This window comes from Odontomachus brunneus, unplaced genomic scaffold, assembly GCF_010583005.1.
Source record: "Odontomachus brunneus isolate Ranch 3 - 2012 unplaced genomic scaffold, Obru_v1 Obru_scaffold_128, whole genome shotgun sequence".
In the NCBI taxonomy this organism is placed as follows: Eukaryota; Metazoa; Arthropoda; class Insecta; order Hymenoptera; family Formicidae; genus Odontomachus; species Odontomachus brunneus.
Window position 1 is genome coordinate 152,583 of NW_022639578.1, and position 16,802 is coordinate 169,384.

General features: G+C 39.2%; 1 protein-coding gene across 2 annotated transcripts; it reads left to right on the top strand.

Annotated features, from left to right (window-relative positions):
* Positions 1-282: 282 nt before the first annotated feature.
* Positions 283-6,134, top strand: LOC116849932 (protein takeout-like). 2 transcript variants are annotated; one of them, XM_032827604.1, is made up of 6 exons: positions 284-454; positions 828-920; positions 2,197-2,338; positions 2,852-2,985; positions 3,084-3,233; positions 3,738-6,134. In XM_032827604.1, exons 1-6 carry the CDS (start codon positions 394-396, stop codon positions 3,890-3,892), a joined length of 735 nt encoding a protein of 244 aa, XP_032683495.1. In that variant the 5' UTR covers positions 284-393; the 3' UTR covers positions 3,893-6,134. The 2 variants fall into 2 exon arrangements, with proteins under 2 accessions (XP_032683496.1, XP_032683495.1); XM_032827605.1 differs by lacking the exon at positions 828-920 and having other exon boundaries at positions 283-454.
* Positions 6,135-16,802: the final 10,668 nt, after the last annotated feature.

Below are 16,802 nucleotides of genomic sequence, written 5' to 3' on the forward strand. Positions count from 1 at the left end.
TATATATATCGTGAATAAACGCCTTAATTAACCTCGTGAATAAACTCCTTAAACAGTAAGAAAGTTGACCAAACACAATCGATTATTTTTTAATCATAACAAAAACTATAGATTATAATTAGTCCATTTGTTTATCTACCAAGTTTTACGGTTTATATTTTTCTGTATGCTCCCGGCCTTGTAAGCAACGCAAAAGAGTTTGATTATGAGTAAGGTTTGAGTCTGGTTATTATTATAGGAATCTCAGGTGGGGCGAGCGACGCTTAAATAGACCGCTTGAATGTCCATGTTCGTCCAGTTCTCTTTCAACAGCCACTGAAAATTTTCATTCGTGAAAGTTGTTTGACTTCCGGTCAGTGTTACACGTATTAACGTGAAAAAAAATATTCAAAGATGATGAAGAAAATAACTGTCTCCTTCTTGTTGGTGTTCGCGATCACTGCGTTAGAGTTACGTGAGTAATTACAAAAATGTCCTCTCATTCTCGACTGTGAAATATTTTTCATCGGTTTTCATTATTCTATATATTCTAATAACAGAATGCCTGAAAACGGCTACTGAGTTGACAAATTTTGCATTTTCCGTGTAGTCGAGAAAGAATGTTAAATATACGAAATAATACATTTATATTGTTATTATCGCTTTTTAATTAAAGAATATTGATTTGAGAAGAAATTCGTACACATACATGTACAACTATCGCCTGAACAACTGTCTAATCGATACACAGTCTTGTTTAATTTGCAACAATGCACTCTTTCAATGAGGGCATAATATAATGAGTTATACGAAATATGTAAATATATCTTTTTATTCACACAATTTAGCCAGCAACATTAAGATTTGTAAGCAAAACGATTCGCACGTCGACAAATGTTTAGCCGACGCAATCAAAACGGCAATAAGCGTTTTGGCCAAAGGCAAGTGCACATATTACTTTTTATCGCGCGATATATGCAATATCATAGATAAAAAGATTTGATGAGAAGAATGGATTGATATAAAAAAAGACATACACAGAGAAACATAAAAATGAATTTTATTGTATTTTGCTGGTGCATCTATGGTGTATCTACAAATATTAGTAACATCAATCGATTGCTCTTAATATTCTATGTATGAAAGTATCAAAATAAGAACTTCGAAGTGAGTGTTTTATGAGATATTTTGTTTTATTAGAATAAGAGATTTCAAATTATCTAAAGAATCTCTGGAAAAAATAAAGAGTGCAAAAAGAAGTGAAAAAAAGTGATAGAAGTACTAACATTTTCCCACTTCATTTCGAAAAAATTTGATACTCCTCTTTGTGTCACTTCCTTCTTTCTTATTCTTCCATATTTTTACATGGTTCCTTATACTTTAGTTATATGGTTCTTCTCCCGTACTTTCCGCTACTCTTCTTTTTTCTTTCAAGATAGTAACATTCAAGAACTCCTGTTTTATCTACAGAAAAAACATTTTCTATATTCTTCGTTACTTTCTGGCATTCTTTTCTGTCACACAACAGTCCTACATTCTTTTTTAACCATTAGGTTATTTAACTTAATTTAACCATTATTTTCTAAAAAAATTCTGTACATATACTCTCTGTCACTCTCTGCGAATCCAAGCTTATAACATGTATAAACAAAATATAATATATCTCTCGATAGAGGAAGTGGCGCAGTGAGTAAAGTAGATGACTCACGATCTAGAGATCCCGATTTCGTAACGCAAACATGTGTTTCTCAGATACAAATATAATTAATTTATATATGAATAAATAAATAATAATGAATAATAAATTAATAATATAACACCTAATCAATTAAATGGTTACTTTCAGGCAAAATCATTATAGACAGACAATCTAAACTAAGAATGGTTTTAGTTCAGAAAAAAAAGTAATAAAGTCTAAGTTTCTAGTCTAAATATAAATACGATTTTGTTATTTTTTATTGTTAAATCTAATTTTATTATTTATTATAATACATATGTAGCAATAATTCATGCAATGAACTGAACTATCGATCAATATGTATGAAGGAATGAAATCGTGTATTATGTAATTCTAGCTTTACACTCTTCGTGCACTTCTCTTTAAATTTCCATGCACTTTTTTTATTTTCGTCAGAATTGTGGTTTTCCATTTTCCTAATGCTGTCACAATTTTTGATCGCAAACAATTGATGTCAATTTACTGTTGTTTACATGTAGGTAATAGGGAGTTAAAATTTCTTCCTTTCGACCCACTGAATGTTGATTTCATAAGTATGAAGAATGGTGGCGCATTGTCACATGAATTTCATAATTTGACGATTCACGGATTATCGAAGAATGTACAAATCTCCGTAAAAAAGTACGTAATTCTCGCTCGACTCTATTCAGTCGTCAAATCGACTTAAGTGCGAAATAGTCTTTCGATCAGAGTTTTCACTTAGAATGTGGAATTACAAGAAATAGAATCTTCCAACTAGAGTTCTTATTTGGATGTTAGAATATTTTCCTTTTAGTTTTAAAAGAATCTTTGTGAAACCATATATAAGAGCATTTTGCTAAGAATAAGATTACATTCTTTTGGATATAAGTAAATCCGACAATAAATATGACCCAGATAATGTGCTGTGTCAGCTTTATGATCTCCTTATTAAATTAAATTTTGAGTTTACGCAAGTTTACGCGAGTTTTATACGCAAACAATAGATTAAAAGAGCAAAAATTTTGCTGAAAGAGCAAGATCAATTGGTTTGTTATGTACTTTATAACCTTGAAATTGAGTTTATTTAATACAATTTAAGATATTTCGATGATAAATCTTTTTTATAGTATATATGTAACCATAATTATATGATATAATCTTCTTTCTTCTTAGTTTTAACAAAGATACACTCTCACTCGATATGGAAGCTTTCTTTCCTCAAACGGAAGTAATTGGTAACTACACAATAAGTGGCAGGATTTTGCTGTTGCCGATTCATGGAAGGGGCAAATGCAAAATCATATTATGTAATTTATTCAATTCAATAAATACAAATAAAGTAAAGTTAATAATATCGTAATAATATCGTAAAGTTAATAATCGATCGCACTGTATTATTTTTCAGCTAACATGACGGTGGAATTCAAAATAAAGAACGAGATATATGATAAGAATGGGGAAGAGTATTTAAGATACAAGAAAATTGATTGTCATATCAAGCAAATAGATATCAAATCACATTTTGAAAATCTCCTCGGCGGAGATCCCAAATTAGGTATTTTCATTACGCAATCATATTTATATTATTTGTGTACAATAGGTTGCAAGACAGTTTAGGCACGATAAAGTTTATTGTCAAAATTGAAAGTCGTTACTGACGGGCTAATATATTATTATTTATTATTAATATTAAAATTATCTTAATTATCGTATTAATTATATTATTTTTACATAAATCCATCGGTAATGTCTCTCAATTTTGACAGTTTGACGAGCAGTCAATTTCATTGTGTCTAAACTGTTTACAACCCACTGTACACTTATCCTCAGAAAAGAGATAATTCATACGCATAATTTTTTCGTCTCAAAGTATTGAAATATCTATCCGAAAAAAGTGGCAAACTTTCAGTTTCACCATTTGTAGTTTAATATTGTACTATTCATGTTTTGTTAGACTCAATTAATTTATTATTAATTTGTTAAAAATGTGTCAATTTTATACTTATTTTTACTTTGTACTATTTCTTTATTAATTGTTTCTATACTTTATTGGTTGTAGGCAAGGAGGTGAATAAGCTTATAAACGACAACAGCAAAGAGCTTTTCAATGATTTTAGATCAGCTTATGAAAAGATCTATAAAGAAATCATCTCTAGAGCCATCAATAATATTTTTAAAAAGATACCGTTGAAGAAACTCTTCCCGTACGAATAGATAAAAAATCACTTCATCATTAATTCACCTATGTTCCCCTCAATAAGACTTATTAACATAAAATAGCTGCCAAATGCCAAAAAGAAGATAAAACATCCTACATAAAAATTTCGAATGATTTTGCATAACAAATCATTGTATGTGTATGTATGTTTGCGAATTGCACGCTTATGTAATCTTTTCACTACATTTCTTTGCCTATTCGTTTCTATTCCTTTTCTCTGTTTAATATTCAATTCCCGTCTTATTTGTGTATTTCTTTTCAATTCTATATGATAAAAAAATATTTTGTATTTGTGCTGAAATTAATCCATGTACTTTTGTGCTAACTTTTTAACATATTCTATTTTTTATTTTAACATATTATTTTAACATATGTGTTAGCTTAACATATTATCATTGTGATTTTGTAACTTTGACTATTCTACGTTAAGTTTCCAGACAGCACAATGCCCAAACTGGGACATAAGATGCCTTTAAGACATCTTTAAGATAACTTAAAGACGTCTTATGTCCAAACGTCTTAAAGTCGACTTAAAGACGTCTTAAAGACGTCTTATGTCCCAGTTTTGGACATGTGTGCTGTCTGGGTTCATAATTCGTTATATCTAAATGTTAAAATAACACAATTATACTCATATAGCACAAATCTCTAAAAGACTTCTTAAAGAATTCCAAAAATATTCTGAAGGACTTGGGAACTTTTTCGAACTCTTTAAGAAGTCTTTTAGAGATTTGTACTATATGGGTATGCGACATATACATTCTTAGTGACGCATTTTATATGTATAAAATGTGTACAGATAAGTTGCGCTATTTGTTAACATATTTTTATTGCGTTAAATTAACATAAAATTAAGATGGATAAATTGGCATATGTGAAATGTGTTCAACTTAATATAAATTTTTTTTACAGTATACTATATGTGTACAGATAAAATTCGAAATAACTTCGTCAGAATTGTAGAATATAGAAAATCGTAAGGCTCTTTAAAATGTAATAAGATAAAGTGTAATAATATAAAACACAATAACAAATAGCAAGATTAGAGCTTGAGAGCAGTATACAAGTGTGCACACACACAGTGATATACACACGCATATGTCATAACTTTAAAATATTATAGTATATAGAATGCACAAAAAGATTCATCTGAGACACTAAGTGCTGCTTTAGATTTTCAAACGACAAGTTCCTCGCGTTCTCATATGTTAGAAACAGATCGATACTACGATGGAAGAAAGACGAGATTCGTCATGTTCTCGGCTACTCATTCAATTGATCGATTGAGTCAGAGAAGGCCGATTTCTCTTTCATCGACGTGAGGTTCGCTGTTTCATCGAGATCGCAAATATCTCAGAGAGCCTTCATTTTTCACACCCTTTCCCGCCCAATCAAACATGTCGATTAATAATCCAAAATTTTATTTTCATTGTCATTTCAGCGTCGATCTAACTTTCTTGATAATGCAGTTTATCGATCAAGCAAGATGATAATTCTGCTGCTGCTATATCCACCAGTTGCTTTATCGACTGATCATCATTTAGATATCATTCGAACGTAAACTAAGTATCAGTACATAGAATATTGTTTTTTCGATACACTGAATTATTTGCTCTACTGAAGAGAACTCACGTTACTCGTTAGTTCTTTCAAAAAATAATTTTTTTTTTTCAAAAAATATTTCCTTTCATTACATAATTATGTAAAATATAAGTCAATTTAAAGAACACGCAATTTATTTGAACATTATTGAAAAACGCTGATATATCGAAACATTGCCGAGTTCTTAAAATAAGGATTACTTCATAAACAAGTAAGAGATACCGATTATATAAAAAATAAGTTGATCGTCTAATTTTTCTACTTTGAACCAATTTCTCTAAATAGCAAAGCAGATGAATTGACTTGTGCATTTCATTAGTCTCTCTCTCTTTCTCTCTCTCTCCCCCTTCCTCACACACACACACACACACACACATTCATTACATATCTATAAATTCGATCCAGAGAAGCTATCTTGAATTAACGCAATTAGATATAGAAAAATACTGTAGATTGTTTAAATATTATTTTGCGTATGCGATACTATCTAATAAGCCAACAAGTCAGCTTTATTAGACTCACCGAGAAGTCGCCGATAAGCCGATAAGTCGAGTCAGTTTTATGAATACCTACGCGTTCAACGGATATTGATTGTGTAAGTGTGATACCAGGGATATATAAATGTCATTTCGTCAATGCGTTTCTCAATTAATGTTATAATATAATCCGAGTATGTATTTCTATACACGATTATCCACACACTCGCGGATATTACCCAAACGACTAGATAGTAAATAGAGTTATGAGTACATTCGTTTATGCAGTACATTCGTTCATTACTTGTTATTGTTGAAAAAATTAACAACTTAAATATGTTAAATTATTCAATATTTAAGGCTTTCGCCTAAATTATTTCATGTATTTAAATTTCATATATGTTAATTAACTTTAGTCGCAGGTGACTTATGTGTGGAAGGACGCAAGATAAAAATAATTGAAAATCTTTCGGTCCGAGTGAAGTCCTCAAGTTAATATATTCGAGCAATATCCAAAAGATACAAGTACCCGGATACTCGGAGTAGTCGAAATTGACAGCGCTAATCCCGATCAATCCGACGATTTTTTGCTCTCTTTGCTGCTCTGCTTGCGCCAAATGAGCTCGACAGTGCTTCAGCAGCTGCAAATTGAGCAATTCACATGCCGAATCGGTAATGAGCCCATCCGACGTCCGATTTTTCCATTCGGTCAATTTTACTCGCGGCAACGAGTCCCTCTTTGGTAACGCCCGCTTTTTCCTCGCATCTTTCTCTTTCTCACCTGCCCGTCCCGCGCTTTTTCGGTTCTCCCGCGCCGCGGGTGGCGTCAACCGAGAAAGAGAAACGTCAAGCTGCTCAGACATCAGCTTAACTCATAAGGCATACCGACAAGATTGCTTTTATCTCCCCCTCTCCCCCACGATGGAAAATTATATTTCATTTCAAGGAGAATAATTACGAAAACACTACATGTCCGTGTTACTAATGATTTTCCATAAACTACCGTCTCGTGAATTTCGATCTCCATACAACGCATCCTACACACTTGAGTTTCGAACCTTTCCTTTTCACTTGCAGTACTTTGCCCCTTGTGATGAAATATTAAAGCCGAACTTCTGAGACGAACCTTCGGCGATTCCCCCCTTCGTGTCCGCTGACGTTGGACGGACAAGTATTAGAATATTCATGCGCGCAACGCAAATGTAGCAGCACACATAAAGACACTAATAGCCGCCGCCGCCTCCTCGCGATCGTCGCGGTTGTACTCAAGCACGCTGGGGACGACGACGATTTCGCAACATGCCGCGGAAGGTCGACCGCGGACGAGCAAACGATTGTCTGCCGCTTTGTAGGCCGCTAAAACGCAGGTGTTTCCCGACATAGGCAAGGCTGCTTGCGCGGTAGTAGCCAGACGCGGACGTTTCTTCACGACTGATTTGCCTCTCGCAAGGACGCACGTCTAGCTTAGACCCATCTTGGGGTCGCCCCAAAGATGGGATTCGCGGGCTCGCGTGGTCAGAAATAGTAGCGACCAAGATTACGATTTCCGCGCGAGACTGCTAGAAATTTATAGCAGTACGATTTTGGCGAGCGATTTGCATTGCATATAAACATCGCGCGGGGGTGGCGAAGAATAACGACGTAAATAGATATTGGACGACTGATATCGATGTGGTAGAACTTATTTATCACCCGATAAACTATTGGAATAGAATACAATATTGGTTTCTTGTGCTTTAGAATAGTATATCCAATTAGAGAAATATACAAGTCGTCACGCAAAAGTATAATAAGAAAAAAATAATATTTATTTAAAGATGCTGATAAAAAAAAAGATAAGTAAAAATGGAAAGAAGAACAGGATTAATATAAAAATACGCAGATTGGAGACGAAAATTAGATGGATAAAATGAGATGAATGGTAATGGATGAGATGAGATCTAATGAGTTAATACAGAAGTATAAAAAAAAAGATGCTAAATATTTTCTTCCTACCTGATACACATGTTTTCATAATCATGCGTTAAACTCACGTGTAAGAAAATCTAAATGTATAAAGTTGTTTTATGTGCTTTTTACAAACTTCAATTATTTCCAAGTACGTGTTTTCTCATTTTTACACACTTACTGTACTACGTGTAACATTGCACACGACGAAACGTATTAAACTTTAACCCTTTAAGCACGGACTACGACTGACCGTGGAGCTCATGGTTAAGGCGCATAATTCATGGAACATTCTAGTAACTTTTTTTAATGAAATATTGTCAAAAATACTCTAAATAGCACATTTATAAAGTTTCAACTGCCCGATCCTAAGTGGTCCTTATTGATACCAATGATACTTAAAGGGTTAAATGTCTAAATTTATCTTTTTATGCAGTATAGTGCACCTGTAATGTGGTGTAATTTTTATATATCAAACCAAATAATATATATATATATATATATATATATATATATATATATATATATATACATATAAATACATATAAATGTGTATTTACTAAACATTTGAGTTTGCAGTTGCTAATCTTCTTATTATAGATGTTATTTAACATGTTCGTTACCAGTTGATTTGGGAGACTTTCTCCCCAGACCATCGTGTTTTTTTCTATGTAATTGCATAAAACAGACTTAATTTGATAACGTGGACAAAAAAATTTGCCGTGTCGCGTTACGCCAGTAGCGAACGCGTCAATTTCAGCGTAACTATATTGGATAGAGAAACTTCGGGGTACCAGAGAGAAATACCGTCTACCGGATGACGCTATTAGCAGAGCGTCTCTCTCGACCTGGCCGAATTTGACGTGAGATTCTTCCCGGTTCTTCCGCGACGCGCATTTCGCTCGTCGCGCGAGGAACGCGCCTTTCGCCGCGAACGCGCTGTCGGAATGCGCGCGATTGGAATGGAGACGTCTCGTCGCCGGGCCACGACGTAACATCGCGCATTTCTGACGACCCGGTCCGCCGCTTTAATTGATCGCGATCGGCGGGCCACTGAACTCACCGGTGACACTTACGCTCCGGTACGACACGACGGACGCGCGTCGAATCCGATTACGGTGACGTCGCACTGATGGCGGCGGTCTTCGAGTTTCGCGTTTTCGGACTACGGCTTACCGTCGATTCAACTTTCGGACTATAATCATATGGAGTCACGATGCGAGAAGACGTGATCCTCTCCTCTGATATACATTAAAGCTCCTGATCCGTCGCCGCAGAACTCTTGATTGATGACGCCAGAAGCGAAGAAAAGCGTGCCCAAAAATCCTACAAAATACGTCGAAACAAAAAGATATATTCAAAAAATGACACTTGCAATCGATTAAGCATACTTCTAAAATACTCCAAACACTTTCTTATTGCTCTAACGATCAACAGATAAAACCGTAAACTTAACGTGATATACAACTTTTCTTTTTAACATACATTTTATCATTATTTTGTCACGTTAATGTTACAATTATTTATTGACTGCTAAAGCAAAAGGAAAGCTCGGAATATTTTACGGGAATGTTTAATCAATTGCATGTGTCATTTTACACACATACATATTATATAAATTTCTTTTTTTTTTTATTTCGATGTACTTTGCAGGAATTTTGAGTATGCACTTTCTCGTTTCTGACGTCATAGATCAAGATAGCCGCGGTGAAGGGCCAAGAGCCTTAATGAACTTTCTCGCGTGCCATCAACTGCACTCGAGTCAAACACTCCCAGCAACTTCCGTAGAGCCTTTGACGAAAATTATTTCGTAACCTCGCTAATTAATTTCCTTCTCACCGGCACTTCCGAGTTTCACGTTCGCCATCGAGAAATTCCCGGCTCCTAGGACACCCTGTATGTAGCGCTTCGATATACCCTAATTCCATCTGGAGCGGACCTATACCGCCACGACGTGACGACGATCGGAGCCGGCGTTCCGATATCGCAAACAGTTTTGCGGCATCAAGGCCGCCTCCTTACCCGAGATCTTGTCTTGCCTCGATGACTCACGCCTAGCTGGCCGCCGCTGCCTCGCTTCCTTCCACCTTCGAGGTTGGTCGAGAGACCGCAGCGGCCGCCACCACCGCCACCGCCGCCGCCGCTTCTTGTGCTTAGCTTAGCATACCTTGTAGAACCCAACAACTGTGGTCCGCCGCGCCGGTCACTTTTTTGCCCGAGGAAATGGAGATCGCGATGGAAAGAAGAAGAGGAAGCGCGCGGAAGTCTGTTTCTTGCGATATATTTTAAACCCTTTGGGCCCTTGCTGCTTTAGTCCCACCCGGAAGAGTCGTCCTTCTTCTGAAATTCCAGTCTCGAGTAAATGTAGTGGTAGCGAGGCCATATTCATGGACAGGCGCGATGGTTCCAGGGCGATACTACACCGGACTTCGAAGTAATAAGTCGGTAGACGCTCGCGATGAAGTCGCGACTGCGATCGATGGCGTTTGACCTCTCTCGACGCGAGACGTACGGCTGGGTCGTGTTAGCGGTCATGCCGATATCGCCGAGAAACGGAATCAAAATATGTGCTATAAATGTCAAACTTCAAAATTTTAAACTTCTACAATCCCAAGCTCCTCCTCCCCAATTTTCTCCCTCCCAGTCTTCTACCTCAATATCTTCTCCTCCTCAAACTTATCCCTCACAAAATTCTATCCCCCTAAACTTCTGTCACTAATTTTTCCCAATACGCTCCCCCAATCACCTCACCCCCAATCTTCTCCCCGCCATTCTTCTCCAATCCCAAACTTCTCCAATTCTAAACTCTTCCCCTCCCAATCTTTTTCAATTTTAATCTTCTCCCTCCAAACTCTCCTCATAAACTTGTCTCCTCCAAACATCTTCCCTTCTAAACTTCTCCACCCAACTTGTCTCCCTCAAGCTTCTCTTTCCAATCTTTACTTTACCAATCTTCAACCCCCCAATCTTCTCCAACCCCAAACCTATCCCACAAAATGTCTCCCTCCAAACCTTTCCCCCAAAATTTGCCCCAAAACTTTTTCCTCAAACTCAAAAAGTAGAAACTTGCTACGTTAAACTTGCCGTTTCGAGAGCAAAGTGCAATAAGAAGAATAGTTTAAAAGCTCTTGACCCGTCACTTACATTCGTTTTCCAGCAATGAAAACTTCCATTTAAATTGATGTTGAAACTTCACTTTTGATCTTCGCGAAGAGTCCGCATGATTATTTAGCAGCGCGTGTCAACTTATTCACGTAAGCACCTAAACCCACACAGACTCCCGCATACACAACAGGAAAGCAGACTTACAACGGCGGCGGCTGCGGCTGCGGCTGCAACGGAGGAAGAGACGAAGAGGAGAGCCGACGAGTCCTCCTCGTGTGCACGTTCATTCGTCATAATGCACGCGCCGCGGTAGGTATAATAGGTACACCCAGAGCTATAGCGATGCTTAAAGGCATCGCCAATTATCGCTGCGTATCCTCCGGACGAAGCCTGCTGCCCATGAAGGCGCGCATGCGATACTGCCTCTTCCCCCCGTCCTCCTTTTTATTTTTCCTCCGACCGTGCCGTATACCGTCCGCGTCATCATGACGACCGTGTGTATCCATTAATCCGTCCCGGCGGAGTCGCGTTCTGCGCTCCAGGAAAGGGAGCACGATCGTCTCTTGATCCTCTCGCGCACACTGCGAAAATGTCTACGTGACCACGCGGAATTACCGAATCCTGCTGCAACGAGATATGTTATACAAGATATCGTATGAAGGAAGAGATTATTAACACGTTATCAAAACTCGTGTTTTATTAGCTGACGGTTATAGACCGCTCGCGTATTTCAACAAAAGCATACTTTGCTCAATTAATTAATATACATGACTAATGACGTTTATTGTTACACAGCATATCACACTTCCCAAAATATATTGAAACGTTAGAATATAGTTTATACAATTTATATCAAAAGTTCTCGATCAATTAAATATAAATCTAATCACTCACCTCTATTTAAAAAAATGCATTTTATAAAAAAAAATTTATTTCGAGTTTATTTTTTGAACATCGAATTTGAATTTAATTTTTTAACATCATACTTATATAAAATTACGTCTTAAGAAAAATATAACCTAGAACCAAGATTACAAGCACCGGCTGAAAACAGCCCGTTAACATTAACAGTTAATATCCATAACGTTGATACTCATCGTTATAAAAACACGACTCGAGTTTGAAAATGCTTCGAACGACTCCCATCTCTCATTAAGATCTGCAGCTGGACTTATATTTTATTTGGAGAAGCAGAGTTTGTGTGCGTTGCAATTAAGTAAGTAGCAGATAGTAGGCGAGCGTAATCGCGAAGGGCATTCAGACCTCACGCGAGCGTCACGGAGGAAGAAAACTGGTCATCCGCCTAGATTAGAGCGGATCATCCCCTCGGACGACTTAATTGGCCGGTTGTACTCGCGCGCGCGCGAGTCGATACGCTCGCCGATGGCGCGGTGACACGCACGTGGCAGCCGGTGCACCGCTTCCGGCAGCGGCTGACGCGGATGACGCGGTTTATCGTAATAACGAGTGCACTGATTCGTTGCGATCCACGGGACCGCGATTACGTGGCTCGCGACGTAACTCCCGGGGAAAATGTAACGCTAGCCGAGCTCGTAAAAGCACGTCGTGACGTTTTTACAGCGGTCTTCCTCCCGTAACGAAGATCCCGATAGCTTCCGGTAGAAAAGTTCGAAAGAAAACAGCGAGATTATATACGACGCAGTCGGCGAAGGCTGCCGAGCGAGAGGAGGAAATATGAGCCTGTTTACACTGGAAATTTAATTAGAAAATCTTGCTAAATCGAGTGACTAAAATCTTAATTATCTTGCGAACGGTGCGTCTAAAATTAATAAAATAAATAAGTAAAATAAGTAAATAAGTAAAAAATTAATAAGTAGTAAATAAGTAAAAAATAAGTAAAATTAATTTCGTTCAACTTGATTTCGCTCTAAACGCAAGGCTGAACTCAATCGTGACGTAAAGCTCACTCGTTCGATAAAATCTTAACATTCATATACTAATGTTTCGTTAAGCTACAGATGCTATTGAATTAGATGCAGCTAATGTCTTGCGATGATTCTTATTGGCGTGTTAAGTTTTACAGATTGTACCTCTGTATAAGAGTTTTAATCTAATAAATGCTAAGGCCGAACTTTTGCCTTTATTCTGAATTTTCTTTTATAGATAAAAGTGTCTGAATGTGACTTATATCTCCTGATTAGCTTGCAGTCTCATTAAAAGATACTTTTATCCACAAAAGAAAGTTCAGGATAAGAGCCTTAGTGTACAACGTCTAGAATATTCTTAATCGTTCTATGTGTGTCGCATTTCATCGTTGAGGATCGCGAAATGAAGCACGTTCACTTATGCTGCCGAAATTCCTCGCGTCGGCCCTGCCTCGCACTTGATGGGAAACCAACGCTCGATGAAGGGCGTGCAGCGTGATGTGCGGGGCCATTTCTACAGCAATCACTCGCAGCGGGCATTCCGCAGGTTGCATGTGCAGTTTTGCACTCTTAATCTCGGATACCGCTTTGTCCACCGCAGCCGACCGACGTGAAACGATTATGGCGACGCGGTACTGTTCCGGTCGAAATTGCAGAGTTTAGCGAAGAGATAATCGCAGAGAGGCGGATAATCACGGCGTTACGCGCGAATGGGTGATCCTCGACGGAGCGAGCACCGCAATGAAAATCAAAGTGCCGATAATCAATGACGGTCGCCGCCGCATAATCACTAGTATCGACAAAGGCACGTTGCGCGAACAGGTAAACAATGACGCACAACTATATCTCTCAGCTCTGATAATGTCAGAGATGTTTGCCAGAGTTTTTATCTTCAGCTTTTAAAGCCCAGTATACATAATTATGTGCATTCAGTCCCCCTTGGATTCTTTATATGAACAAAGTAATGATTCTGTCAATATAATACTATCGATGCATCTTAGAGCTATATTCTTCGCTCCAACCGGAGATTTTTCCCGTTGAAGGAACCAATATAGCGACTGACTGCAGAACAGAATCCTTAATAGAAACTAATAGAAACTGAAACTAAAATGAAATTAGTTTCAGACTAACATTTATTACTTAGATGAATACACGGAAACGTAATTTTGTTCAATAAATAGTGAATTTATGAATGGCTGCCTTGATGCGCCATTGAAAATATACACTCCGTGGACGTTCTGAAAATGCATGATGCCTAATGAATAAACTCCTTAATACAACCAAATCCTTGTTTCCGTGTAGTAATAAGAGGAATGTCAATAATCGGATGTTTCACTCTACAAGATTTTCTATGATACAATAAGGAGCAGAGCGGCGAGAATGGCGATCTTCGCAGTGTTTCGAAACGGTGACCGGATATTTCGGAAGTGAGGAAGAGAGAGAAAGAGAGAAGACCTTGGGGGATGCTGCGGCGGCGAATGCGAGTCTCGGTTGCGACCGGTTGACCCGCGGAGCCGTACGCCTTAAGCCATATACGGCGAGTCACGGTGGCGCTAATAGGAAGTGTATCCTTGCCGGGTGATCCGTTCTCGGCCTCCGCCGGGCAATTCCGAATAAAAAGTCCCGCCATCTAAGGGAGTCCTAAGGACCCCGCGACCGGTCGCTTCCACGAGTTCACGGCGTTCTCTCCGTGCGCCGGCCCCGGTATTAACGTCGTCGGCCCAAAAGAGAGTCGCCGCGTACCTTAAAATTAGTCATGCGGTCGACAATGAAGGACAATGTCGATGACTCGCGCGTACGTTCGGTCGATTGGACAACAACTTGGCTCCTTTGTGAGTCGCCTATTTCTCTCTTCAGAGGAAAAGACTCCCTCCTCTCTCTCTCTCTCCTTCTCTCTCCTCCTCACTCACTCACTCATTCACTCACTCACTCACTCACTCACTCACTCACTCACTCACTCACACTTTCTCTCCTCCTCCCGTCCCTCTTCCCGCACGAAGGAGAAGACGCGTTGAACGCGGCGCATTATTCGCGCCGCGAATAGCTTCGAAATATTCAATGATATACCTTCAGTTCTCCTTTGAGCACCGAATGACTTTCAAGTCGATGTCGAGAAGTGAAAAAAAAGAGAAAGAGAAAAGAAACGCGACGAGTCGCGTCGAGGGCTAAGCCGCCGACGGTCGTCCTACAATAATCTTGATAATTGGACGCGAGCGTCATAATGAGAGGAAGAAAGACGAGCCACTCGAGTCGCGGTATCAACCCGCCCATTGTGATCCTTGAGATTACAACGATAATCTCCGAGCGCAATTTTTCGAGACGTATTCAACAACGTCCTTCTTCGTCTCTCCTTCTGTCCCGTCCCCTTCGAATCTCTTGTCTGCTCACTTGGCGACATTTCAACGCCCGAGATGCCAATTTCCCTTTCGCGAATGACAGCAACAGCAGGAAGCGCGCGAAACGCCGCGTCGTGCATCGCGCGCCATTAATTTCCCAGCTTTACATTCTAGAAGCGGCGTGAACTCGCTCGTAACATTGTCCCCGTCCTCGTTGTCGTCGTTGTCGTCGTCACGCCTTCTTCTCTCGTGCTCTCGAGCGGTTTCGCAAAAATCAAACGCCCCGTCGCCGGTGACTCGTGCGAAACCGGGTTGCGCTCAAAGGCAACGCTCCTAACCGGAAGTGCAGCGACACGACGCACGTTTACGGTACATAGGTGTTCCTCTCCTCCTCTCTATCCCTTTTCCGTATCCATAATGCAAGACTCGAGCCTGCCTTATCAAAATCCATTGGCGAAGAAGCCAGAATGTGTCCGGATGTTGTTCCTGATGTGTCCGGGATGTAGTTCCTGATGTATCCGGATGTTGTTCCTGATGTGTCCGGATGTAGTTCCTGATATGTCTGGATATTGTTCCTGATGTGTCCGGATCATGGAGCTATAATACATGGTCTGCTCATTCCCTACCTTACATAGAATTTCGTATCTCCACCAGAACTGAGAGAGATGCAAAATAACTTCACAGCGTGAAGTTTCCTCCGAAAATGCGCACAACGTCTGTATCGTGATAAAACGTGAAAAAAAGTGGGGACAGATGCGATTATATTTCTTGTGAAATGTCAAGTGCGACTTGATGTGCATAAAAAACACTGTGAAATTATTTTGCATCTCTCTCAGTTCTGATGGGGACACATTTCTCCATACCATGAGGAGTCTATATATTATAGGTCCGGATGTATTTCAGATGTGTCCGGATGTATTCCATATGTGTCCGGATGTGTTCCGGATGTGTTCCGGATGCGTCCAAAATCAAAATCGAAATTAGTATTTTCGTTGAATTCTACAATATAGATATATTTATAGATATCTAATTCACAATCTTCAATCTCCAATATATAATTTGATGATGTGAGCTTTATGACATGCATATGTACAAGGGAGATTGAGAAACGATTCGATAAACCGTATATGCTTTTGCTATAATAATCGAATTTCACAAATACTCTGCATCGTGACAATCTGCCTCTTGCGGACAACTTGCCCCGGTCTTCCTTACGCACGCGCGATTACGCGAGAAACGATACCGCCGTTGCAGTAAGCCTGACACCGTTAGGTGTCACAGCTATAAATCACAGTATGTAGCGGTCATTTATACGACGACCTTTGCTGTTTCCACTTGCTGCCCTACTTGGCGGGATCCAAGGTATGCGCCGAGCGTGCAACAGTCGCTCAAAATTCGTCCTCCGCGCGACAGTTCGCCCTTTCTCGCGCGAGATCGAAAGTCGTCACGCGAATTATTCCCCAGCGACAAATTAGTATTTCCCATCGCGTCGACACGGAACAATTCGTCCACTTTTATAATTTGCCGCGCGCGTTCCGCATTAATCACTCTATG

Excerpts from the sequence above, each read along its gene's own strand:
- LOC116849932 (XM_032827604.1), top strand. The coding sequence starts at position 394 with ATGATGAAGAAAATAACTGTCTCCTTCTTGTTGGTGTTCGCGATCACT. Across the intron at positions 921-2,196 it reads AATAAGCGTTTTGGCCAAAG|GTAATAGGGAGTTAAAATTT; the intron begins GCAAGTGCACAT and ends GTTTACATGTAG. Across the intron at positions 3,234-3,737 it reads CGGCGGAGATCCCAAATTAG|GCAAGGAGGTGAATAAGCTT; the intron begins GTATTTTCATTA and ends TATTGGTTGTAG.